Source organism: Myxocyprinus asiaticus, chromosome 44 (assembly GCF_019703515.2).
Source record: "Myxocyprinus asiaticus isolate MX2 ecotype Aquarium Trade chromosome 44, UBuf_Myxa_2, whole genome shotgun sequence".
In the NCBI taxonomy this organism is placed as follows: Eukaryota; Metazoa; Chordata; class Actinopteri; order Cypriniformes; family Catostomidae; genus Myxocyprinus; species Myxocyprinus asiaticus.
The window spans coordinates 3,878,056-3,905,909 of record NC_059387.1 but is presented as its reverse complement, the minus strand read 5'-3'; the positions used below and the strand labels follow the sequence as shown (position 1 = coordinate 3,905,909).

Here is a 27,854-nt window from a genome sequence, read left to right as displayed (position 1 = left end):
TAGTTGGCTGATGAAGGCTTTTGTTGGCAATTATATGACAGTCTATGTATTCCATTTCAAGAGTGTAGTCCATCAATAGACAAAGGCGATGCAGGCAGAGATCAGTGAGGTGATTCACAGTTCAACCGGCAGGTCATTTTGGTTAGGTTCGGTGGGGTCCATCCTAAGTCCAAAGTTCAGGCAGTGGCATATGAAGTATCCGACGTCTTACAGTTGGAGTTGGCATCAGTTCATCCTCTAAAGTCCATCATAAAAGACTGAAGTGATGTCTGGCTAGTACCGGCTGTAGTTTGTCGTCATCACTCAGCGGCACGTAGCAGTGGAGTCCGACACCAGGCAGGAACGGAGCTGGATCTGGCCGGCTCTGGTAATCTCGGGATATGAATTCCAAGGTTGAGACAGGGAAACAAATAGAATAATATTAGCGTAGATGCCATAACATTTATTGCAAAGTTATAGATTATGAGAAATGTTTCTGAGAAATATTTCTGGTTCCTGCAGACCAAACAAAAGCAGCCTAATTGTGAGTTGAAGGATAAATTAGGTGTATGCCTGGCTAAATAGATGAGTCTTTAGTCTAGACTTGAACTGAGTGAGTGTGTCTGCGTCCCGTGTTTAGGGAGACTATTCCAAAGTTTAAGAGCCAAATAGGAAAAGGATCTACTGCTTGTGGATTTTGATATTCTAGGAACTATTAACAGGCCAGAATTTTGTGATCATAATGAACATGATGGAATATAGCGAGACAGAAGGTTTTGTATGTAGTTAACAGAATTTTAAAATGAATACAAAATTTAACAGGCAGCCAATTTAACGACGATATAATGGGGCTAAAATGATCATATTTCTTGGTTGTAGTCAGCACTCTGGCTGCTGCATTTTGAACCAACTGAAGTTTATTTATTTAAGTTATTTACTTGCAGTACATCCTCCCAGTAGTGATTACAATAATTTAGACTTGAGGTCATGAATGCATGAATTAGTTTTTTGGCATCAGCATCAGAGAGCATGTGTCGTAACTTAGCAATATTTCTGAGGTGGAAGAATGCTGTTCTACAAACACTGGAAATTTGATTTTCAAAGGACAGATTGATATAAAATATAACACCTAAGTTCTTTGCTGTAGAAGACAACATAACAGTACATCCATTGAGAGTCAAATAATATTTTAGCGGCTTATTTTAAGAGGTTTTGGTCCAATAATTATTACCTCTGTTTTGTCAGAATTGAGTAAAAGGACATTTCTGGCCATCCAATCTTTGATTTCATTGATACACTCTGCTAATTTGAAGAAGTGTGAAATTTCGTCGGGTTTAGAAGAAATATAAAGTTGGGTATCATCGGCATAACAGTGGAAACTTATTCCACAATTCCTGATAATATTTCCCAGGGGAAGCATATATAAGGAGTAGGGATGCTCATTTAGAATTTTTTTCTTGACCGATAGCCAGCGCTCGTTAACCGACCTTTAACCATTAACTGACAAGATTAGAATGCTAAATTTAGAATTAAATTAAATTAGAATGGATGAGTGTCTGTGACTCACGTAGCTCTCCGTTGTGAGCACTGTCCAGCAGTCGGTCGTAAAAGCCACGAACTTAATGCTAGCAAGTTGCGTTTTAAGCTCTTTTTTTTCTTCTTCTGCAAAACAGGCTTCAATTCGACAGGTAATAGTCGGTCTGGATAGGATTTGGTAATTAGGCTCGATATAGCCCAGTAGCTCCTGAAAACCCTTGCCACAGACCACACTGATGGGCAAAATGTCTTTCACCATCATTGGACAGATTCTCTGTGTTATCTCCTCAGACTGCGGTGCATCGCATCTTCTCCCTGCTAACATGGAGAGTAGAGTTTGTTGTCCTCAATCATCCGATGCTTGTGAATGTTTCCTTCGCAAGTGGTATTGCATTGTGCTTGTACTACTGCTATATTTCAGTACTGCATTGCATATCTTACAAATAACCTCATCGTCCTTTCAGTTTAAATGGTCCCAGGCAGTACTACTTTTTACTCGCTTCATTTTGCTCACTCAGTGAAATGTGGCTGTAGGCACGTGTGGTTGGTTGCACATGTTGACATGCCCACATGAGTTGATTAATATGTATAGCCTATTTTTCTTTTACCATGCAGCAAACAAAATTTAATTACTTTTTTTTTAATGGTTTAACTGATAGTATTAATCTGTCAAAATTCTTACTGTCGGTAAACGGTTTACCAGTTAATTATAATCATCCCTAATAAGGAGAAAAGCAGAGGCCCTAAAACTGATTCCTGTGGCATTCCATACATAACTTTTGTTTGATTTGACAATTCCTAATTTACACATACAAAGTGGAAGTTTTCTGTTAAATAGGACCTAAACCATGCTAATGCAAGTCCACAAATGCCAACTTTATTCTCCAGCCTGTTCAAGAGAATGTTGTGATCTATGGTGTCGAAGGCAGCACTAATATCTAATAGCACAAGAAGAGAAATGCAGCCACGATCAGATGATAAGAGCAAGTCATTTGTAACTCTGTTAAGTGCAGTCTCTGTTCTGTGATGGGGCCTAAATCCTGACTGAAATTGTTCATACACTGGCAGCCAAAAGTTTGGAATAATGTACAGATTTTGCACTTATGGAAAGAAATTGGTACTTTTATTCACCAAAGTGGCATTCAACTGATCACAATGTATAGTCAGGGCATTAATAATGTGAAAAATTACTATTACAGTTTGAAAAAAAAACTACTTCAAAGAGTTCTCATCAAAAAAATCCTCCATGTGCAGCAATGACAGCTTTGCAGATCCTTGGCATTCTAGCTGTCAGTTTATCCAGATACTCAGGTGACATTTCACCCCACACTTCCTGTAGCACTTGTCATAGATGTGTCTGTCTTGTCGGGCACTTCTCACGCACCTTACAGTCTAGCTGATCCCACAAAATCTCAGTGGGGTTAAGATCCATAACACTCTTTTCCAATTCTGTTCTCCAATGTCTGTTTCTTTGCCCACTCTAACTTTTTCTTTTTGTTTTTCTGTTTCAAAAGTGACTTTTTCTTTGCAGTTCTTCCCATAAGGCCTGCACCCTTGAGTCTTCTCTTTACTGTTGTACATGAAACTGGTGTTGAGCGGGTAGAATTCAATGAAGCTGTCAGCTGAGGACATGTGAGGCATCTATTTCTCAAACTAGAGACTCTGATGTACTTATCCTCTTGTTTAGTTGTACATCTGGACTTCCACATCTCTTCCTGTCCTTGTTAGAGCCAGTTGTCCTTTGTCTTTGAAGACTGTAGTGTACACCTTTGTATGAAATCTTTAGTTTTTTGGCAATGTCAAGCATTGTATAGCCTTCATTCCTCAAAACAATGATTGACTGATGAGTTTCTAGAGAATTTTTTGACCTAATATTGACCTTAAAACATGCCAGTCTATTGCATACTGTGACAACACAAAAGCAAACACAAAGACAATGTTAAGCTTCATTTAATGAACCAAATAGCTTTCAACTGTGTTTGATATAATGGCAAGTGATTTTCTAGTACCAAATTAGCAATTTAGCATGATTACTCAAGGATAAGGTGTTGGAGTGATGGCTGCTGGAAATGGGGCCTGTCTAGATTTGATCAAAAATGACATTTTTCAAATAATGATGGTGCTGTTTTTTACATCAGTAATGTCCTGACTATACTTTGTGATCCACTGAATGCCACTTTGGTGAATTAAAGTACCAATTTCCTTCTGAAACAGCAAAATCTTTACATTATTCCAAACTTTTGGCCGCCAGTGTATATACCATTTCTCTCTAGAAATGAACATAGTTGGGAGGATACTACCTTTTCTAGTATTTTCGACATAAATGTGAGATTTGAAATTGGTCCATAATTAACTAATTCTCCAGGATCAAGCTGTGGCTTCTTAATAAGCGGTTTGATAACTGCCATTTTAAAGTTTCTTGGAACATGTCCTAAGGATAGCGAGGAGTTAAAAATATTAAGAAGAGGTTCTGAGATTACAAGTGTAGGGCTTTACTGGTTGTTTAGATCAGTGTTACTATCAGAAATAATTAATAATTATTTCTTTAGTTATTAATTAATATTTAAATTAAATAATAGAATCTAACTAATTAAAACCTTATATGGGGCTCCAGTAAATGTAGTGCGCTACATTTAGGAGCAGGTTTGGTTATTAGCAATAGTTAATAATTATCAAAGATAATTATTAATTATTAAAATCAATAGAACATTGATTTGAATCAATGTTAGCTTTTTTTAATCCTTTAAATCAACAATTATCAAAGATAATCGTTAATTGTTAACATCGATGAAACATTGATTAAAATTAACACTAGCTTATTGATCCTTCAAATTCAACAATCATCAAAGATATTTATCAATTATCAAAAATCAATAGAATATTAATAAGGATTAATATCGCTGGGGCACCACCCTGGAATTAGGGACTAATAACCAGATAGTATAACCGTCTCAATATTAGATTGTTCTCTTAGGAAAATTGACATAGATTTTCAGAAAAAACAAAACAATGAAGGCTTGAATCCAAGTACTGCCATCCCCTGTCAGTATCTGACACAGGTGTATGCAAAACAAACCAAAACACTTCTCTTTGTAATATAACAAAGTTTATTTATGCAGTAATATCAATTAATAATTAATACAATGCAGTCAATAAACTTCTGACTTACAACTACAAACTAAACAGTGATATGTTTAGATATGGAAACTAAAATAATCCTATAACACATGAGGAAGGTGTATGTGTTTGAGAGAGAGAGAGTGTGTGTTTGTGTGTGTGTAAAACGCGCACAAAATGGTGGACGTGACTCTCGTGGAGAGTATGTCACGCGAGATTTCCGGCCAGAGAATATGGCCGCGAATGTGGGCAGAGAGAAACCCGTCAATGGCGTCTACCAGTTTACCGCGTGTCTCCGCTTGTACGATAACTTAGGGACAAAGCTCAGTTTATTCACAAAGTTATCTACTAGCCAAAAGTGTGTGCGAGAATGTTTGTGAGGGGTCGCGTGTGTGTGTGTGTGTGTGTGTGGTTAATACGAGAGAGAAAGAGAATAAAGTGACTGCCCCAAAGCCGGTTTCGCGATCATGGGAGAGAAAGCAGCTGTTAGTTTATCACTCAGTGACGCGGTGGACGGCTCCTAAACTGTCCCGCAGTCTTTGATTCTTTAATGGTAAACTCAGTGTGCCGGTCTCACCCGCGATGGCGGAAATGCACAACAGTCCAATGTGGTTGGACTACAGCACAGCAGATCTCATTCATGGTAACAGTACATTACAGTAATACCTTGAGTATTAGCCGCAATGAGCGGACTTGGCAGTCCGTAAACTGTACAAGCAATAACCTTAATACACAAGAATAACACACTATAATATTCTATCTCTGCCCAGACGTAAACCTCTTACTTGAATCGCATGAGGATGCAGCTAGAATGTGTGTTCTTTCGTCCTTTAACTCCGACTTGGTTCCTCGAGGCTCAGGTGATGACGGGAGGCCGTTTCCTCGATCTATCAGTGGGCGGTACGGCTGCTGATTCTCGGCGGGCTGGTGGAGAAATCAGCGACGTCGACTTGATTGAAGATGGAAGAGAAATCTTTTTTCTCTTCACTTCTGCAGGCAAAGGGATGAAGATGCGGATTGCTCGGCGGTCTCCTTCGGATCCGTTAGAGTGTTCCGTGGAACACAGAGTAATCTCAACTCGTCCAGCGAGATGGAGATTGTATGGCCACAGTTTCAAGTCAGATGTTACTTCCTTGTGCCACGAGGCTACACCTGAGAGTAGTGATAAGCTGTGTCTACACACGGCGAGCAAAGTTGCTGGAAGCAAATCCCAGAAGCATCTCAGAGTTATTTCTACTCCCGATGATGTCATGGTTGAGGGCCGTTCTGTCGTGTGCCTCATCCAATAGGAGTTGAGAGTTCGATCCTTTAGTGAGCAAAGCTTCATTGGATTTGTAGTCTGTTTTGGACTCCCTTTGTTTGATTTTGGCGTGTTTTTTATCAGTAAGATTTATGACTTTGTATGTGGGCCTCAGTTAGGTTTTACGACTGTGTTAGGCCTGCCTTTGTCTTCTATCTGAATACATGAGGCCCAATACAAGGAATACCAGCTTAGTTGGTATTGGATCTAACATGCATGTTGTGATGCAAGTGCATAGCTGTGTAAGCAGAGAGTGTGGGTGCTAGATTTACCTGTCTGCAGTCCTGATCTGTCTCCAACTGAAAATGTGTGGTGCATCATGAAGTGCACAATACGGCAACGTAGGCCCCGTTTAACTGCACAGCTAAAGACCTGCATAATGGATAAATGGCGGGAATTTCTGCTTGATAAACTTAACAAACAAGTGTTTTTAGTGTCAAAATGCTTAGTAAGTGTTATTAGAAGAAATGGTGATGTTACACAAACACTCGACTGTCCCAACTTTTTTGGAGCATGTTGCAATCATCTGATTTAAAATAAGTGTTTATTAAAAAAATTATAAATAAATAAATCAAATAAAAATAAATTCACAAGGTAAAACATCAAATAATTTGTTGTTGTTGTGTTTTCAATATAACACAGGGTGAATAGAATTTACAGATTGCTCCTTTTTGGTTTTATTCGTATTTTCTGTACTCTCCCTTGTTTTTCGGAATTGGGGTTGGACATTCTAACTTTCATTCAATCTTTTTTTGACTTAGATTGATTGAATGTTCAGCATTTAAACAGAACATGAAAATCTGGTTCCAAAAGTAAATATCCCATACATTTTTTCCATAGGGAAATGGATTTTTAACGTGTAAACCTTTAAAGACAGCCCTATTGTGAGCTCAGAGGTTGTTAATTGATGGTATGTGTTTCTGCTGAAGTCAACAGTCTGTGTAATTTTAACGAAATAAAAGAAGAAAAAAAAAACATTTAATAGCGGAATTTGTGGTGAAGAACTACACTATGCATGATCCTGAGGGAGAAAATCCACCAATCAGAGAATCACGGCCAACAAAGCACATCAAAAGAGCTCTGCAGCGACCACCCACTCCCATGACGCACTGTGAATGACACAATCGAGTCTCCGTACACTCTCAATCTACTTATAGATTTGTATATATCTGAATATTTAGCAAAATATGTCAAATGTATATATTTTTTTTACTTATAATCACCAACTTTAAATCAGTAGTTTTATACATTTCCATAATTTTTCGGATGAAAAATTATGTTATTCATAATACTTTATGGGATTGTAGTACATTTCCTCATGAAAGATGTTAATGTCAGTGTCTTGTACTGTCGTTTTATCAGATTTTTAAGACCTTTATTGCTTCAAATCAAAGTGTATAATGTTGTGATTCACCTTGGAGCTGGTTGGTTTGGTTCATGACTTGCAACTCTTTTATGTAGGATTTTATGAAATTCATATATGGAAAAAAATGAATGGGAAAAAACTTCTGGAACCAAGATGGCTGAAAAGTGGGTGGGTACTGTTGCGTTGTATTGTAATCAACAGTGATGACATCATTGTAATACATGCATACTGAATTGCGATTTAATTTGTGCCAAGGCCTAAAATCTTAAGTTACCTCAAACTTTATTTATTTTATTATTATTGTTATTATTATTATTATTATTATTATTATTATTATTATTATTATTATTATTATATTTTATTTTTCTGCTTGCAAGCCAGATTAAATAAAACCTTATTTTATGGACCTTAAATCAATAAGACAGTAGAAAAGCAAAAGGAAAAATTGGGGAGAAGAGGAGTGGTGGGATCTGGAAATGACCTGAGCCAGGTTTCAAACTCAGGTCGGCCTCATATAAATGCTGACTGTACTCACAAGTCCTGACAAGGGTTAATTTTCAATAAACAAACATGCAAGGGATGTTTAAAGTTGTGAATGATGGACATTTCAATTTTGGTTTTTGAAACATTATGTCTGTCAGAAGACAAAACTGTTCATTTTTCTGTGTATTACAGAGAGTATTATGTGACAATGGTTAAATGGGCCACAAGTACAAAACTGTCTGTGAACTGGTTGAACAGAGCCCAGAATATCTCTATCCTGACTCTCTGTGAAGCCACGACAGGTGTCTGCACCAAGGTATGTTTGGATTTGTGAAGTCTCAGTTTTGTGTGCAAAGAGATTAAGTTAATTAAATATTCCTAAGGACAACTTCAAACTGATTGTAAAAATTTGCCCTGTTACAAACCATCTTTTTGCCAAAATACCTTGCTGACCAATAAAGGTGCATTCAAACTGACAGCAATTAAATCACTGGAGGTCGCCAAATTGCTGTACTGTTAATTACTAGTAAGCATTTCTATTTGACTATCGTATCCAAATGAATTAGACATGAACGGATCACAGGACATTATTGTCTACACTCCTATTGGTTGTTGTACTGTTGCACTTTTGCTAATGTTGCCTCAAATCGGCAACTGTTTTTGAAAACGAATCATTTCCAGTCACTGCCACTGCAAATGACTGTCAGTGTGAACGCCCCTTAAGATATAAGCCCTTTGGTCATGTGTCCAGAACTGTCATTCTAGATTCCACACAAATGACAGGAGTGCACTTTGCTTTCATTCAGAAACTTTTCTCAGAGACTGTGGAGAATGGAGTTTACTCAGTGTGAATATTTCATATTAAACTGAAATTAACCAGAATTGTTGCATGCACTATATTCTTGCCATGTGATTTTATTGTTTGTATTTGTTTCAGAAACATGAGGATGAGAGCGAGGGCTGGCTGCACAGACAGGTGAGTATAACCCTTTCCCAGAAGTGGGCAATAAATAAGATGGGAAGTGCCACGCCAGTGACTGTCAGCAGTAATGCTGTTGAATTGTTGAGGATGTTTGATGTTGTTTGTTTCATCACATTGCCTGCAGTACAGTACTTGAGCTGATATTGTTTTTCCTGATTAGTTTTTCATGTCTGTTTGTCGCTAGAGGCTGGAAGTGGCCTGAGTGGCATGAAATGTTTTGCAATAACATGAATAAAGTATTGTAATGCTCCTGCAGTTATTGTCCTCAGGGCACAGATGCACCATTGCATATGCACAACATTATCATTATAATTTGCATCTTATACTGTATATGTTGTTTTGGTTTTAATATTTTTAGTGCTGTAGAAATATGACTGTTTTGTGCTGCAGACTATTCTCTATGGCTCCTTCTGGTCATATAATTCAGTAATTATAAAATATTTAAACCCTCAGAATGAGCTAAATGAAAAGAAACGACCATGGGATGAGAAATTCACACGAATGACAGTAACGATACTGCTCGTCTGATGGTAACAATAATTTAGCTTTGCATTTCTTTAACAGAATGAAGAGCCGTTGTTCTCTAAAGATGGCCTCCGACTGTTCTTCACTAGAGCGATCCCACAGGGAGGACGAGGGAAGTTCTTCCACATCTCCATGTCCATCTCACAGGTACGAGCTTCAGTGACGCGTGTGAAGAGAGATTGGACGTGTTGGGTAGTAATGGACTGTGTGTAATCTGAATTACGTAACCAGATTACAAATGTGTAATTAGATAAAATTATATTTGTGTAATCAGATTAGTTACTTTTTAATGGATGGTCTGAGGTTTCAGGGATTGGCAAAGAGCAATTGTTGGTTGATTTCATTTTTTACTAATGTTTATTGAAAGGAGCGTTAATTGGTCCTTAATACTCGTACTCTTACCAAAAGATTTGCTTAGAAAAATGCAATACGTAATTCAAAAGTAATCAGATTAGAATACCTAAAAGGTGTAATCTAAAATATTATGTTACTGATTACAATTTTAGTTGTGTAATTTGTAATCAGTAGCATATTTCATTTCAGAAGTAATCTACCCAACACTAGGAATGGACAAAATCATGAAAATGTACAGATTTTTTTTTACAGAAATATTTGAAACACAATCAGAAAAAAATGAACAAATTTCACACAACATTATAAAACTACATTTCAGGGTTTACACAAAACGTACACCCTGAATATACTAAAATGTTTACTCAGGCAGCACCATAAACTATCAAACAGTCATGACATATGAAATATTAATGAATTAAATTGTTTACTTTACTTACTTTCCCTATCTGTCACTCACTCGAAGTTGCAGTGACACTAGGGGTCACTCTTGGGAGCCTGAGACACCTCTGGTCTTTGATAAAAGGCCAATGAAAATTGGTGAGTGGTATTTGCATGCCACTCCCCCGAACATACGGGTATAAAAGGAGCTGGTTTGCAACCACTCATTCAGATTTTCTCTTTGGAGCCGAACGGTCATGCTCAATGAGCTGAATTCTCACGACTGTTCATTCACCTCTGCTGGATCTGACGGCGCATTTCAGCGGCTTCTCCCTCCTCTGCACTGGTGCACTGCAGAGAATGCCCCTGGGCACTTCGGCAGAAATAAAAGAGTATATTTCTCTAAAAGAGTATATTTCTCTAAAAGAGTATATATCTAAAAGAGCGGCACAGACGGAATGTCTTTTTAAAGACGTGTCTTTTTAAAGATGCCTTTCCGTTTGTGTGTTATTCCATGGTTGCGCTCGTTATCTCTCGCCTTCTGACGGTCACGATCACTGTCTTTCATGTCTGGGCACTGCTCACGCGGAGACAGCATTCATGGATGGGTCATGTACTCATTGCGAGAACATGTCCACGGCAACGATGTGGTCACAGCTTACCTTCATAAGAAAGCAACCCACCCCAGAGGCTCCCCAACTCGGTCCTTCTACCCACGGGTATGAGGCCAGCGCGGCTAGCACTGGGGGCGATTTGGGGACCCCAATGGGACCACCTCCGCCGGGTATCCCCCTACGGACCTCCCATTCCCCAGCACACTCGTCTGCCCCAATCGGGCTTCCGGATAAGTCCGCCGGCTCGTCTCACGGCGAGTTCGACCACTTATTCGGAGCCCGCGAAAGTGATGAGTTCTCGAGCGCAGCATCGGAGAGTGGGCTCGTCCAATCGGAAGCGGAAGCCTCAGCTGGGCTCCTCCCTTCGGGTGCGGTTGCCCAGTCACAGGCTGACGCGGAGATGACGACATGCTTTCCCGGGGGTGCCGCTCAAAACCACGCCCCGACCCCGTTCCTTTCTTCCCGGAAGTGCACGAAGAGCTGACAAGGTCGTGGAAGGCACTTTTTACTGCCCGGTCCCGATCTTTCAGCTTCCCCGCCCTCACTACCCTCGATGGTGGGGCGGCCAAGTGCTATTCGGCAATCCCCCTGGTGGATAAAGGCGCTCGCAGTGCACCTATGTCCGCAGAGCGCTGCCACCTGGCGCAGGCGCCCAAAGCTCCCGTCCAAGGCCTGTAGGTTTACGTCGTCTCTGCACTGGCTCCTCCGCGGCCCGCCAAGAACCCACGAAAGGCTTCGAAGCGCCCCTGAGACGGGCGACCCAGGGACGACGAAACCTGCTGCTCTGGAGCTGTTACCTTTGCATTTAATTGTGCTGCATGCCCAAGTGGCTGCAGTACCCAAGAGTTCAGCAAGAGTGGTGTCCTTTTTCCCTGGGTCACATATCCGGTGTGCACGGCTGTCATCACGACCACCATCCACCACACTATTTGGCAGGTTTGGCGCTCCAGCGGCGGTCTACCCGCCCCAGAGTGCCTAGCTGTGGCACAAATCTGCCCCCGATGTGACAGTCTCCACAGTTCACGAGGACAGTCCTCTTCCTTCCCTGTCCCAGGCTGTTCCGGTGGTGGTCGCAAGGAGCCAGGTAAGTACTTCAATGTCCCTGAACTCAGCACGGCCACGACATGGTGTGGCACCTCGGGCTCCACCCCGCCGCGAGGCCCCACCCACCGGTACATCTGACGAGATTGTCCCTCCGGCCGAGATGAAGAAGGGGTTTTACAGCCCCTACTTCATTGTACCGAAAAAAGGCGGTGGGTTGCGGCCAATCTTGGACTTACGAGTACTGAACCCGGCTTTACACAGACTCCCGTCCTAGATGCTGACGCAAAGACGTACTCTAGCGAGCGTCCGGCATCAAGATTGGTTCGCGGTGGTAGACCTGAAGGACGCGTACTTCCTCGTCTCGATTCTACCTTGACACACACCCTTCCTGCGGTTTGGATTCGAGGGTCAGGTGTATCAGTACAAGGTCCTCCCTTTCAGTCTGTCCTTGTTCCCTCGCGTCTTCACGAAGGTCGCAGAGGCAGCCGTTGCCCGGCTAAGGGAAGTGGGCATTCGCATCCTCAACTATCCAGATGGTTGGCTAATCCTAGCTCACTCTTGGGATGTGTTGTGTGCACACAGGTGTGTTTCGCACCTCAGCCGACTAGGGCTTCGGGTCAACTGGGAAAAGAGCAAGCTCCTCCCGGTTCAGAGCATCTCTTTTCTCGGTTTGGAGTTGGACTCAGTCTCATTGGCGGCACGCCACACGAACAAGCGCGCACAGTCGGTGCTGACCTGTTTGAAGGCGTTCAAACAGAAAACAGCGTTTCCACTGAAATTTTTTCAGAGGCTCCTGGGGCATATGGCATCTTCAGCGGTGGCAACTCCGCTCGGGTTGATGCATATGAGACCACTTCAGCACTGGCTTCAGACTTGAGTCCCGAGATGGGTATGGCACCGCGGGACACATCGCGTGGTCATCACGCCGGTCTGTCATCGCCTCTTCAGCCGTTGGACCGACCTCACGTTTCTACGGGCAGGTGTTCCCCTAGAGCAGGTCTCCAGGCGCATCGTGGTCACGACAGATGCCTCCAAGACAGGCTGGGGCACCGTTTGCAACAGGCACGCAGCCGCCGCCTTGTGGATGGGCCCGCGTCTGCGTTGGCACATCAACTGCATCGAATTGCTGGCAATTCTGCTCGCCCTGCAGAGGTTCCGGCCATTGATCCAGGGCAAGCACGTGTTAGTTCAGACAGACAACACGGCAACGGTAGCATATGTCATCCGCCAAGGCGGTCTGCACTCTCGTTGTATGTCACAACTCGCCCGCCGTCTCCTCCTCTGGAGTCAGCAGCACCTCAAGTCGCTGCGAGCCACTCACATCCCGGGCGACCTCAACACTGCAGCGGACGCGCTGTCATGGCAGGTTACCCTCAGGGGAGAGTGGAGACTCCACCCTCAGGTGGTCCAGCTGATCTGGAGTCGATTCGGACAGGCACAGGTAGACCAAGAATCCTCTCACTGCCCGCTCTGGTACGCCCTGACCGAGACATCTCTCGGTATAGACGCGCTGGCACACAGCTAAGTGGTGTTCTTCCTGACGGGAAGACCCCCAGAGATGCGCAGTCGGATCGATGCTTTCCTTCCTGCAGGAGAGGTCGGAAGGGCAGCTGTCCCCTTCCACCTTGAAGGTGTACATAGCCGCTATAGCAGCACACCACGACACAGTGGATGGTAAGTCCTTAGGGAAGCACGACCTGATCATCAGGTTCCTGAGAGAAGCCAGGAGGCTGAACCCCTCCACACCGCGCCTCGTTCCCTCATGGGACCTCTCTGTAGTTCTTCAGGGTCTACAGTTGCAGTCAGCTGAGCTTAAGGCACTCTCCTTGAAGACTGCCCTTCTGACTGCGCTCACTTCCATCAAGAGGGTAGGAGACCTGCAAGCGTTCTCTGTCAGTGAAACCTGCCTGGAGTTCGGTCCGGGCTACTCTCACGTGATCTTGAGACCCCGACCGGGCTATGTGCCCAAGGTTCCCACAACCCCTTTTAGGGACCAGGTGGTGAACCTGCGAGTGCTGCCCCAGGAGGAGGCAGACCCAGCCCTGTCGTTGCTGTGTCCAGTGCACGCTTTACGCATCTATTTGGATGGCACGCAGAGCTTTAGGATCTCTGAGCAGCTCTTTGTCTGCTTTGGTGCACAGCGGAAAGGAAGCGCTGTCTCCAAGCAGAGGATCGCCCACTGGCTCATTGACGCCATAGCTATGGCATATCACGCCCAGGACATGCCGCCCCCGATAGGGCTACGAGCCCATTCTACCAGGGGTGTAGCGGCCTCCTGGGCCCTGTCCAGGGGTGCCTCTCTAACAGACATTTGCAGAGCAGCGGGCTGGGCAACACCCAACACCTTTGCAAGGTTCTACAACCTCCGGATGGAACCGGTTTTGTCCCGGGTAGTGGCACGCAATACAAGTGGATAAGCCTGGAATAGCTGGCCGGGTGTATCGTTTGCACATAGTGACTTTCACCTCCTCTGAGCTGAAGACGTGCGCCATTAACTCCCAGTAGTGTTCACAAATTATGTTCCCTGGTTGGCTTCCTCCGAGCCCTGTGGCAGTCGGGTTTTCGGAGAGACTCGCTGCCGGCCCAGTACACGTGCTAACTAAAAGCCCTGTTCTAGGGTAGGTGCTCCGCATGTGGCGGTTCCTTGTAGGCTAACCCCATGCGATGTATATCTTCTGCTAATTCGTTTCCCTGTTGGCAGACTGCGTCTTCCTTGGGCAGAGGCTGCTCTGCCACAGTCTCCATGTTTGTAGTAACTCCTCCCCAGTTGGGTAGGACTTTCCATGAGACTTCTCCACATGATTGGCAAGACCATGTGACGTATTTTCCACTTAAATATCCCCCCTCTCTCTGGGCGAGGTGTGGTCTCCGCGGTGTCCTCCCCTTGGGAAGGACACCCCCCGACTATACCTGGTCGGCCCAGTCGGATAATCCCCCTTTTTTTTAGGGAGTGGAAAAAAAGAAGGGGAAAAGAGGCCATTACAGGGCTAGCCTGTCTCTATCTTTTGGGTAGTCGACTTGTCCCCAAAGGGCCGTTCGACACTCATAACTATGTTGGGGGAGGTTATGTGTCGGCCTGGTGCGCTGGCTACGAGGCACACAGTTGTCTGCCCGTCACACACCACCAGTTCACGTAACACAGTTCACCCAGTTGTGGCGTTTTGTATAGGGACCCCTAGTGTCACTACATCGACACAACGTCGAGTGAGTGACAGATAGGGAATGTCATGGTTACTTGCATAACCTCCGTTCCCTGATGGAGGGAACGAGACATTCTGTCCCTCCTGCCACAACGCTGAACTACCCGCTGAAATGGCCGGACCTTGTCTCGGCTCCTCAGCATAAAACCTGAATGTGTGGTTGCATACCAGCTCCTTTTATACACGTATGTTCGGGGGAGTGGCATGCAAATACCACTCGCCAATTTTCATTGGCCTTTTATCAAAGACCAGAGGTGTCTCGGGCTCCCAAGAGTGACTCCTAGTGTCACTACATCGACACAACTTCTCGTTCCCTCCATCAGGGAACGGAGGTTACACAAGTAACCATGACATTTTGCGGTCCAATTGTTTTTTAATTGTCCCATCTTTCAATAACAGGTCCTTTGCAAAGCTTGAATCATATTGTGACTGGTTCACAAGCAATCCTCACTGATGTGAGCCCAAAAACATACAATCCATGCTGAAATGTTCTGAATACGCAAACGTAATAGAGTCCACGCTGATGTTGGGTGCTTCATCTGGCTTAAAGAGGCCAAAGCAGAGACGTTGGTCTTCACAGGAGCAACATCTCACATCTTCCATGATTCTTTACACACAGAAAGGCATGTGTTTCTTCCAGTCAGTGGCAGCAGCTGAATGAGACATGTTTTTAAAAGTTGCGATTGTACCACTCTTAAAATGCAGCGCACATCGCCGGAAACATATCAGAAAGATCAAAGATGTCCATACAGTGCATGTGTACAAAAGACTTACAATTAAAATGAGAACAGATGGGTGCAAAACTGGTCCAGGATACCTTCAAAACAGCACAACAGCAAGAGAGTAAACAAACAGCAAGATGAAACACAATGTTGGTCTCCTTTTTAGAGCAATAACTTGACATGCCGTCTTTTAAAAGAGGCATGAGATGTTTGATAATGGTCAAAGCTGTTCATCTAATGCAGGTTCATGTAAAAAACATTTAAATCTAGATAGGCACATGATGGTGTCCTGTGTAAGTCTCCTTTGGATGAATCTCCCATGACAGGCCTTCTGTCCTCTTTACCTGTGACTGACTGTGAACACCAGTGGGCGGGGCCAATAGTGCAATGACTAAAAATAGGCGTTGATGTCTTGCTGGAGGCAGTCATATGCAGATGTATTTGGTCCTTGTGACATAACAAGTTCCACAAATTCCAAACGGCCCATTTCTAGAGCTTGGTTTAAATAAATACTCTTTTTCTATTAAAGAGTAAATTTTGAGTTCTGAAACTTACAGTATGTTTTTATAGTACAATGACATCTTATATGTCAAAATATCAAGGAAATTTGATTCCTCATGTCATGACCCCTTGAATTTTGTTGTGTTGTGGCTTATTTACACTGTGTTGTGGCTGAATTTTCTTGTGCTGCGAGTTATTTCTGTTGTGTTTTCAGCTTTTATTTTCTGTGCTAATTACATTGTGTTGTGCATGTCTGGGTCACAGTTCAAAAACCCTGAAATCCGGTGCTAAAACAATGCAGACAGCTCCTTACAAAAAATCTAAACTTGCCGCAAATTTGCCGCTTGATAATTTCACATGCAAATGAGCTTGTGATTCGCCAAAAATATTTGCCAGAAGTTTGCAGCTCTTCACCGGTACTGGTGAACCTCCAGCTATCAGTGACTAATATGTTCTTAGTAAATTCCCTCTTTATGTATATTGTAATGTTGACATTGTATGAATAAACAATACTTGACGAAAGTATGAACTTAACACAAACTTCTCAGTACTACAAAGTGGTTATATTTTATATATATATATATATATATATATATATATATATATATATATATATATATAAGGATATTAAAAGTTGAGATTGTAGACTAATGTCAACTAATCAGGTTTTTACAGTGCCCAGAGTTTTATTTCCACAGAAAATTGTTTTTCAAATGCTCAGCTGTTTCATTCTGTTCTCTAGTGGATTCTTCAAACTTCCTTTTGCATCTCTAGATGTAATTACACACAGTTTTATTAAACATTTCTTAAAAATGATGAACAATTGTTTACAGTATTGAGTTACATTGATGACTAATGTGTATGTAATATTTTTTCCATGCAGCCCAACAGCAGTACAGATACTCTGCAGTCCATCACATCAGGAGACTGGGATGTCACGCAAGTGCTGGCGTATGATGAGGACAGCCAGTTAATGTGAGCCAAGTCTACATGCATGAACTTTGGATCAAACCAGACTTAATTATCACTTTTCATTTACTTGTTATTGCAGAGGTGTCTTTATATCAAGTTGTAATGTCATTTGAGGTAACGCAGTTTATTCTTCTGTAGAAAATGTAAAGCACAGAATTGTTTAGAATAACAATTAAATCAATTAGTAACCTCAAGCAATATTTTATATGATTCAGATGTTATCAAGAAGCACTGTGCCTTAAAAGAATGAGTGCTATGAGCTGGATATAATATCAAAGACAGTGTAAGGAGTGGGAGACTGATCACTAGCAGAAAAATGAATGGGAGAAAATGCAACGCTCAATATGCCGTTGAAATACTTTTCACCTTTCAGTTCATAGAAACAATTGGTATATTTGTTAAAGCATCACCTGGTTGTTTTGCATTAGAATGCATATGCAAATTAGCTGGACCAACCTGAAAAGTAATTTTTAACTGATATCCATGTCATTGTTGGTGATTTGACATATTTTATTAAAACATAAGCTTGTTGAACAAATAGAAGCTGTTCTAAAAATAGAGCATGCTTTAAAAAAACTAGCTGCATTGACAAGATGAATGTGGAGTTAACAAATACTGTTAATTGGTGACGTTTTTATATTGTGTTTTTCAACTGAATAGATATTTCCTGAGCACTGAGGATGACCCTAAACGAAGGCACCTCTACAGGTACATACAGTATTTGTGTTTTGTGAAGTTTGGCTGCTGGTGTCACAGGCGTGCTCTTGCTGACAGTTTTGATGTGCCTGTTGTCATTCCAGCGCGGACACGGTGGGCACCTTTAACCGCCGCTGTCTCTCCTGTGATTTCACTGACAGCTGTGGGTATGTCCGTGGCTCTTTCAGTCATAGTATGGACTACTTCCTGCTCAACTGTAAAGGTAAACATCTCTCCCTTTCTCCTGCTATTTCTCTTTGACTGGCTCTTTGTCTCTCTCCCCCTCCTTCCCCAGCAATTAGATACAAGAGTTGTAATAATTGGTTATGACATAAACCCATTTAATAATACATTTTCCCCAGTGTAACAAGCTTCATTCATCAGAGAGGAGAGCAGTATTACTAGTAGAATTTGAGAAAAAGATGAAGACAACTAGCTGGTGTGTAGTCAGAAAGCACCATGTTTTTGTTCAGCAGTCAAGTTTCTATTCCCAAGTTAACAAGTGCATCAGTTATTTCATTCGCTCTTTGTCTCTTATGGAGGGCTGGTTTCTGCAGCAGCTGATTGGTTTTGAAGGCAGTTTGGAGGACTTGAATGCTACTGTGGTCATCTTATTCATTGAAGCATCATGGCAGAACTTCTGAAGAACGACTGTCGTGTTTACAATCAGAGTCGTTGTGTGGTGTCTGCATCATGAGAGATTCTCGTAAAAGCTCCATCGCAGACGCTGATTAAAGAGCGAAAGCTTTCTCGCACAGTTTAGTGACGCTGCAGTCTTTTAAATGAACTTTAAAGCACTTGTAAAATGACTAGATCAATTGCTTTTCTGAATGTTTAAATGTCTTGCTATGACTTGCACTTAAAGTTGACACATTAGCTCTAACCTCACTTAAAGTGGTCATGTCATGAGGAATCAAATTTTCCTTGATATTTTGACATATAAGAGGTCATTCTACTATAAAAAAAAATTACTGTAAATTCCAGAACTCAAAACGTAATCCCCATTGCAATAAAAGCATTTATTGAAACCAAGCTGCCAAAACGCCCAAATCTCTACTTCCGCGACAACCCTACATCATTTGAGGTACTCATTAATCCAAGACGGCATCTACAGCAACATCATCAACACCTATTTTAAAATCATCTCACCCATGGCCCCGCCCACTGGTGCTCACTTGGCTCGTAAACAGAGACAGAGAGAAGGACAAAAGGCCTACTGTCTGTGACCTAACTATTGAACATGAAAAGGGACCCATCTGGACCATTTTGAATTATTTTACTATACAAACATTTACTACACAGACGTCTTCGACTGTTGTCATCTCTCTGGCATGCTTCTGAAAGACATAGTGTCAAGTTTCAACTCTGAAGAGAAGATGTGTTTCATCAGCTGTTGTTTTGTTGCTTAAACTGCTTAACAAACTGTTCTTTCACCTATCAGCCCTATTTTTAATGGTTGGTGTATGTAAACACGCACTAGATGGACGTCTTTGACCATTTTGATTTGTTTACGCACCTCAGTGTAGGATGATAAACTGGATGTGTGAAGCAGTCATAAACGAGTCTTTGCCAAGGAATAGTCACTGATGAATATGGGGCAGTTAAAAACACTATTAGACTCGATCAAAGACGTAAATAAAGAATTCCATTCATTAATATTTCAAATGTCATGATTGTTTATGATGCTGACATGCTGTCTACACCGGGCGCGTCCGTTGATGCGACACAACGGCTAGAGGCTGTCTACACCGGGCGCGTCGATGCGAACTTTCTGAAAGGTTTCTTTGTGTTGTTGGCAGTAGTTGCACCAGCGCAAAATGGAATGGAACACCTGTTTGATTACTGTTGGAGTGACACGCCACAGCGGACGCTTCCATGCTAGACAGCATCATTGATTATAGAGTCGGGTGTAGACAGGGTGTGAGTGTTAACAGTTGTGCTTGAGATGAATAGTGTAATATATTCGGATACAATGTGTTGGATGTACGTTATGTGTAAACTGTGAAATGTACATTTATATGAATGTTTCAGTGCTTGTTTATTCTCTTCCTATTGAGTTTCAAAAATTTCTGAATTTGAGGGGCAGCATGCTGTTAGCCAATCATAACAGAGGGCGTTTACATATAAATTTGAAGGAGGAGCTGAGGCAAAACTCGAGCTTTTCAGAAAGATGGTCAGAGACAGGGTGGAAAATGATCATATATTACAAAATTATAACTGTTTTGGTGAGAAAAAACTTTATTAACATTATCAGTGGACCTCAGGGAAGATAATGAAACTATAAAGAGCTTTTAACAGTCATGCACCCTTATAGTGATCCTGCAAATTGATTATAGTTTTGAGAATTTCACTAGTTTTTTATTTTATTTCCTTTTGTATTATTTTATTGTATTGTATTGTTTTATTTTCCTTTCTGAGTATAGTATTTAGACAGTTTAGATTCAGATCAGTTGTAATGGTGCATATATAGTTTTATCTTTTTAAAAATGACTTTTAGTTAGGTTTTCATTTCAAAACTTTAGTTTTCATGTCTTGTATTACATGCTTGTGCACTGCGGTGTCATGCATGTAATATAAGAGCAGAATTCACACACAGTCATTGCTCTGCAGTGTTCATATAGAGGCCATGACATGCAATGCTGGTTTGTTGTATCCTAAAAAAGGATGTTCAATAAAGCTAGTTCCACTCTGGACTGTTGAAATTAACTGAAGGCTGTGTACAAACACTACAGCACCAAAAAAAAAATGTTCCATCTGCCTGTGAAGACACCCATGACACTTTATCACAGACTGCATCTTACTAAAAATAATCCCAAATTGAACTCTTCCCTTTTCTTCTGATAAGCTTCACCATCAAAATGCAAGTTTGAAGTTTTTTTCTTTTCATACCAATTGCTTCAGCATGCATAACACTGATGCAGTGTTATTTTTCTATCATGCACAAACAGTTACTGATATACAAACAAAATCAAAAGCATTCTTTTATAGTAAAATTTTTCATTAAAACTCTTAACAGCTGTGAACGTCCTAGTTTCTTTGTGTATGTATTTACTATAGTGCTTGCAAGCTGATCACTGTATTGAAATTCCTTTCTTGTCTTTCATCTCCTCAAATTTCTGCAATGCATTTAGCTCAAACCACTTAATGTACCCAAAAGTGCTTAGTGAATGACTCCATTCAAACTTTTTTTTGTAGATAACTGCAGGCTTGGGGGTGCTATGTATTTTTTGTAAACTTTATGCTTTTTAAGAAATTTAAAACTACATTTTGAAAATCTCCTAATGATTTACATGGTAATTCCAGTGCTGGGTAGTAACAGATTACATGTAATATGGATTGCGTACAGTAATCAGATTACAAAACCAGAGTACTTGTAATTGGATATCATTGCATTTTAAAATGTGCATAATTGTATTACAGTCACAGTTTTAATGGATTACATGATTGCATTGCCAACAGCAAACAGCAATTACTAGTGTATAATTTACTGATTTTACAAGAGCGTCCAAGCTCTTGTCCATTGAAAATATGGATCTGTACTGTATATGTTCTCTATATCTGTATATACAATATGCTCTCTAGATACAGTATAAGGGATTTAATTCCTTTATATCTATAAAGCCTATGTATCATCTAGCCATGTGTGCATGGAGCTTCTGAAGTTGATACATTGCATTGAAAGTGTTGAAAATAATCCATAAATACACATAGGGCATTTGGTTTCTGTTTTAAATTAAGTTAAATCAATTCATGCACAAATAAATGCAGAGCTGTTTGTATTTGTACCCACCCTGCTTTGAAAATAATGTTTCAAGCGTTTTGAATAAGCTCTTGTACATCTGTCCATAATTCTAGACACCCTTCTGCAAAAACACATGTTGCAAACCAACATTTCAGAGGTGCAAATTTGTCAGGTCAAATTTGTTTGTATAGCGCTCTTCACAACAGGCATTGTTTCAAAGCAGCTGTACAGGAAATTACACTATAACAGAAAATGAATGAATATAATGCTAATATTAGTAATTTACTGTATGTTTAGAACTATTTAAGGTTAAAATTAATAAAATAAGTAAGTGTTGTGGGTCAATGGTTAAACAAAATGATTTTGTATGAACTATAATTTTTAGTGTTGAAGTCCTTGAAGTCATCCTGAATTATCTGAAGAAAATACACGTAGATGCATTGTCCTTTGATTTTGGCCAATGAAGGCTTTTGTTAGTGGTTAATTCATTTTCTATGTAGTTCTTTTTTTTTTTTTAAGTGTTGTCCCTCTTTTGACAACGTTATATACACTACCGGTCAAAAGTTTAGGGTCACTTTTCTTTATTATTATTATTTTTCACATTTTAGAATAATAGTAAAGTCATCAAAACTATGGAATAACATAAATGGAACTATGGGAATTATGTTGTGACTAAACAAAATCCAAAATAAATCAAAACTGTGTTATATTTTAGCATCTTCAAAGTAGTCACCCTTTGCCTAGAATTTGCAGACATGTACTCTTGACATTTTCTCAACCAACTTCTTGAGGTATCACCCTGGGATGCTTTTTAAACAGTATTGAAGTAATTACCATCAATACTGGGCACTTATTAGCTGCTTTTTTTTAATTATTCGGTCCATTTTAAAAACTTTTTTTTTTAAATAAAATTTTAGTTTTGTAATGAAATAAATGTGTATGTTGGCACGATTATATTTTCGGTACTGTTTAAAGGTTTAAAACCGGATTGAAAGATTTCATGTACAGAGTTAACAGTCAGATATGATTGTAATTTAATCAATACCACTTTCTGTAGAATTTTCTAAATAAAAGGTAGATTAGAAATCGGGCAAAAATTAGACAAAGTGGAGGGATCAAGGTTTGTTTTTTTTAGATATGGTGACACCACAGCATATTTAAGGCAGTTTGGGAAAGAACCAGTAGCTAGACATTTGTTAATGACCATGATATATAGCATGATTATAGCATGATAGAAGGTCACTTAAGTACTTTGGAGCTAGACCATTCAAAGCTTTGTAAGTAATTAACAGAATTTTAAAATTAATACGAAACTTAACAGGTAGCCAGTGTAATGGCGATAAAATGGGGCAGATATGATCAAATTTCTTGGTTCTAGTTAGCACTCTAGCTGCTGCATTTTGAACCAGTTGAAGTTTATTTATTAAACCTGCAGGACATCCACCCAGTAATGCATTACAATAATCTAATCTTGAAGTCATGAACGCATGAATTAGTTTTTTGGCATCAGAAACAGATAGCATGTGTTGTAACTTACCAATATGTCTGAGGTGGAAGAATGCAGTTCTACAAATATTGGAAATTTGTTTTTCAAAGGTTAGATTGCTATCAAATATAACACCTAATTTTTTTGCTGTAGAAGTTGACATTACAGTACATCCATCAAGAGTCAGTTTATATTTTAGCCTCTTATTTTTTTTAGGTTTTTGTTATAGTAATTAAAGTACCTCTGTTTTATTGGAATTTAGTAGAAGAAAATTTCTAGCTATCCACTCTTTGATATCAGGAAAATTTTGAAATTTCATCGGGTTTCGAAGAAATAATAAGTTGGGTATCATCGGCATAACAGTGAAAACTAATTCCATGGTTCCTGATAATGTCTCCCAGGGGAAGCATATATAAAGAGAAAAGTGGAGGCCCTAAAACTGATCCCTGTGGCACTCCATACTTTAATTTGATCTGACAGTTCCTCATTTGCACAGACAAAGTGGTAGTGATCAGAGAAATAAGACCTAAACCAAGCTAATGCCTGTCCACAAATGCCAACATAATTCTCAAGCCTATCCAAGAGAATGTCATGACCTGTGGTGTCGAAGGCAGCACTAAGATCTAAGAGCACTAGAAGAGAAATGCAGCCATGATCTGATGATAAGAGCAAGTCATTTGTAACTCTGATAAGTGCAGTCTCTGTACTATAATGGGGCCTAAATCCTGATTGAAATTCTTCATATATACAATTTCTCTGTAAAAATGAACATAGTTGGGAGGACACTACCTTTTCTAGTATTTTTGACATAAATGGAATATTTGAAATCAGTCTATAATTAGCCATGTTGTGGTTTCTTGATAAATGGTTTGATAACTGCCAGTTTAAAGTTTCTTGGGATATACCCTAAGGATAATGAGGAGTTAATAATATTAAGAAGATGTTCTGAGATTACAGGAAACACCTTTTTTAAGAGTAGTCAGTATTGGGTCTAACAAACATGTTGTTGATTTTGATGTTTTGATCATTTTTGTTAGCTCTTCCAGACCTATTACACTGAAGGATTGAAGTTGCTCGTAGGGAATAATTTGAGTCTTCTGAGGTGCAGTGGCAGATGGATGCGTAATTCTAATTTTTTTTTTCTGATCATTTCGATTATATCAGTAAAGAAATTCATTACCACTATGCTGCGATGGAATATCTGGTTCAATCAAACTTTTATTACCAACCAATTTAGCCACAGTACTGAATAAACACCTATGATTGTTGTGGTTATTTTCTATGAGTTTGCTCAAATATGTAGACCTGGCAGTTTTTAGAGCCTGTTTGTAGGTAGAGACACTATCCTTCCATGCACCACAAAATACCTCTAATTTTGTATTCTTCCACTTACACTCCATTTTCGGAGCTGCTCTCTTGAGAGCATGTGCGATCATTGTACCATCATGCAGGATTTTTCTCTTTAACTTTATTTAATCGAAGGGGGGTGACACTATCAAGAGTGCTAGAGAAGACTGTATCCATATTTTCTGTGACAACATCAAGTTCTTCTTAACGTTTTGGCATACTGACTATTTGAGACAAATCTGTAATATTATTACTGAAGCTATCTTTAGTAGTTGAAAGAATAGTTCTACCTGAACAATAACTTTGCATAGATTGAGTGACCTTTGCTAAGCGCAGTATACAAGAGACGAGGTAATGATCTGAGATATCGCTCTGTATTATCAACATAAATTCCATATGACAAAATTAGATCTAGTGTATGATTTTGGCGATGGGTTGGACCTGTCAGATTTTGTCTAACCCAAATAGAGTTGAGAATATCGGTAAATGCTAATCCCAATGTATAATTTTCATTATCTATGTGGATGTTGAAGTCACCGCCGATTAAAGCTACCTGTATATCCACAGCAACTACTAGATCTGACAGAAAATCAGCAAATTGTCGAAGAAATTCAGAATATGGCCTTGGTAGTATATATATATATATACTGTTGCAAGAACAAAAGACGACAAAGATTTTTTTATTTATATCTGATGATGTCACATTAAGTTAAAAAGAATTAAACTTATATCCTGACCTTTGAGTAACACTCAAAATATCACTGTAAATTATAGCAACACCTCCTCCTCGACCTTTCAGATGAGGCTCATGTTTATAACAATCACCTGAGGGAGTTGACTCATTTAAACTAATAAATTAATCTGTTTTATTTCAGGTTTCAGTCAAACAGAGCAAATCTAAGCTATGATCTGTATTAATTTCATTTACAATTAGTGATTTGGATGAAAGCGATCTAATGTTTAGTAGCCCTACCTTTATATGATGTTTATCTTCAGGTTTTTTTTTTATTTTATTTTTTTAAGTTTGACATTCACATTTTAATCACATTCACATTGACATTCACATCTAAATGACTTAATGAGGGTTTTGTGTTTGGTAGTTCGGGGAACAGACACAGTCACTATATGATATATAGGTGATTCATTCTCTATATGTTGTAGTTTATGTGACCTGTGTGACGTCTTATGGCGGCTAGCAGACATTCGGTTTAACCAGTTTGTCTGCTTCCTGACCTGGGCCCCAGTTAGTCAGATACTCTTGCTATTAAGCCATATTACTAGAGAGTAGAGCGGCACCTTCCCTGGAGGAATGGAGTTTGTCTCTCTTTAGCAGGTGAGGTCTACCCCAAAAACTCTCCCAATTGTCTATGTTATTCTCCAGACACCACTCAGACATCCAGCCATTCAGTGACACTAATCTACTATAAACCTCGTCACCATGATGAGCAGGGAGGGGGCCAGAGCATATTACAGTGTCTGACATTGACATGAATAGCAATCTTAGAAAATCTAAATTTAGCATTAGCCAGCACTTAAATTTGATCTGATGTCAGATGCTCTGGTACCTGAAATGCATTTAACAATAGTGGCTGGAGTTTCTATTTCCACATTCCTTACAATAGAGTTATCTATATCAAGGGTGCTTTCAACATGATTCTCAGTGGGTGCATCACTGAGTGGGGAGAATCAATTGGAAATCCTAACAGTAACGGGAGAGTGGTGTCGCTTTGCCCTACAAGTATGCTGCCGAGACTTCACCCAAAGGCCCTGCTGCTGCCGGAACCAAAATATGTGTGTTGCTCGCTGTACTACCCGCATCCGAAACAGTATCTACTGGCTTCTCTTTCTCACTGACCTGCACTAGTGTTCGGATGCATGTCTCTAACTCATTTATCTTCACCATCAGCTTGACTAATTCTTTACATTTATCACATGTAAATCCCTCACTGCTGACAGAAGAAGCTATTGTAAACATGTGACATGTGGTGCAAGTAGCGATAACGTGAGGTGATACCATGACTTGCCTCAATTGTTTGTTGTTGTGGTGGTGGTTTTTGATCAGTGGGGGTTTGAGATTGATGTGAATCCCTCACGTAATTGTTGTTGTTGTGGTGGTTCCTGATCCTGGTTTGAGATCGAAGCAATGATCCGTGAAAAAAAATATGTGCGGTAAAAGCACGTAGTTTAATCATGATAAAAGTAGAAAGGCGGGTGTGTGCGGTAAAATGCACTTAGTTGTATCACGTTAAAAATTATAAAAGTGGAAAACAATGCACGCGAAAAAAATGGGAGAGATTAAAGATTAAACGTTGAAAATAGAAATATAAGCAATGCTAAGCAGGCTAGCAGGCTACAAACACAGACTCGAAAGCACCAGCAGCAACAGGAAGAGGAATTGACCTCAACCCAGCCACAACCCTAAGGGACAAATTTGTGCTTTTACTCATTGCAAATGCACTTCATGCTTCAGCATGGCAGAAAAAGTGCCCATCATAGGTTAAGGCCACACCTTCTCATGAATTATTAAAAGGTACAAATCGTACATACTGAGACATTCTGTCATTATTGATTTCAAAGCTGGAAAATAGTCTAATCCCTTTTCCTAATTTCCTAAAAAAAAAAAAAAAAAAAAAAAAAAACAGTTCTCTTCAAATTAAAAATACATGCATGTTCTTATTGTCATTGTCTATCTTGGGTAACAAAGTGTTAGATTTTCATGCTGCTTTAACCATCCTATGGTCTTCATAACTTTGCCCTACCTTTGGTCCTCCTGGTGTTTTGACCGGAAAGAGCAAAGGTGTAATTATTATTATTATTAATATTATTAACTTTTTTTTGTTTTTGTTTTTTTGATGATGATGATGATGATAACAACACCATTTCTTCATCCTAGAAGTAATAACAATAAAATTATGCACTTCTTTTGGGATTTTATGCTATTTTTATCTTATTTACATGTACATTTCTCAATTTTGCCATTAATTTGCATATGCAAATAAGCAAATTTATGAAACTTTAGTACAGTAAAAACCTACACTTCTATATGTTGAAACATGAAGAAAATAAGAGAATGTGACATATGTTGGAGGCAGATTGCTGCCATCTGGTGAACAAAATATAAATAACATGACTTGAAAATAATGTCATGACAATAATAACCAGTAGATGTGCAGTGTTTTATGCACCCACCTGTTGTGAAGTCTGATTGCTTGTTGTAACCTAATTTATATTTTATCACAAGTTTTGCATTTGGACATGTATTTAGACATTATCAAACTATTATTTGTCAAAGTTAGCATTTTAAAATTGATTTGAAATGTAAGTTTTTTCAGTCAACAAAAATGAATTGCAAAATTTTGAAAATTCAATTTGAGTATGAAACAGAAGAATCAGAGTAAACATTTTGCAATTTCAAACTTTCTATAGTAAACATTTATTTAGCAAACATTTTCAAGTCAGTGAGGTGAACAGCAATAATGAGCAACAATAAATGCATTAAAAAAACTGTAA

The 27,854-nt window shown here is 39.9% G+C and overlaps 1 protein-coding gene across 3 annotated transcripts in view; it reads left to right on the top strand.

Moving 5' to 3' along the window:
• The window catches only part of LOC127434240 (dipeptidyl aminopeptidase-like protein 6), a 506,360-nt gene that overhangs the window by 451,375 nt on the left and 27,131 nt on the right, over positions 1 to 27,854 (top strand). For all 3 annotated transcript variants that reach the window (XM_051686825.1, XM_051686826.1, XM_051686824.1), the window contains 6 exons: positions 7,974 to 8,097; positions 8,719 to 8,757; positions 9,328 to 9,435; positions 16,985 to 17,076; positions 17,734 to 17,781; positions 17,874 to 17,992. In XM_051686825.1, coding sequence (XP_051542785.1) covers positions 7,974 to 8,097; positions 8,719 to 8,757; positions 9,328 to 9,435; positions 16,985 to 17,076; positions 17,734 to 17,781; positions 17,874 to 17,992 — 530 coding nt within the window. The remainder of the gene's footprint in view (positions 1 to 7,973; positions 8,098 to 8,718; positions 8,758 to 9,327; positions 9,436 to 16,984; positions 17,077 to 17,733; positions 17,782 to 17,873; positions 17,993 to 27,854) is intronic.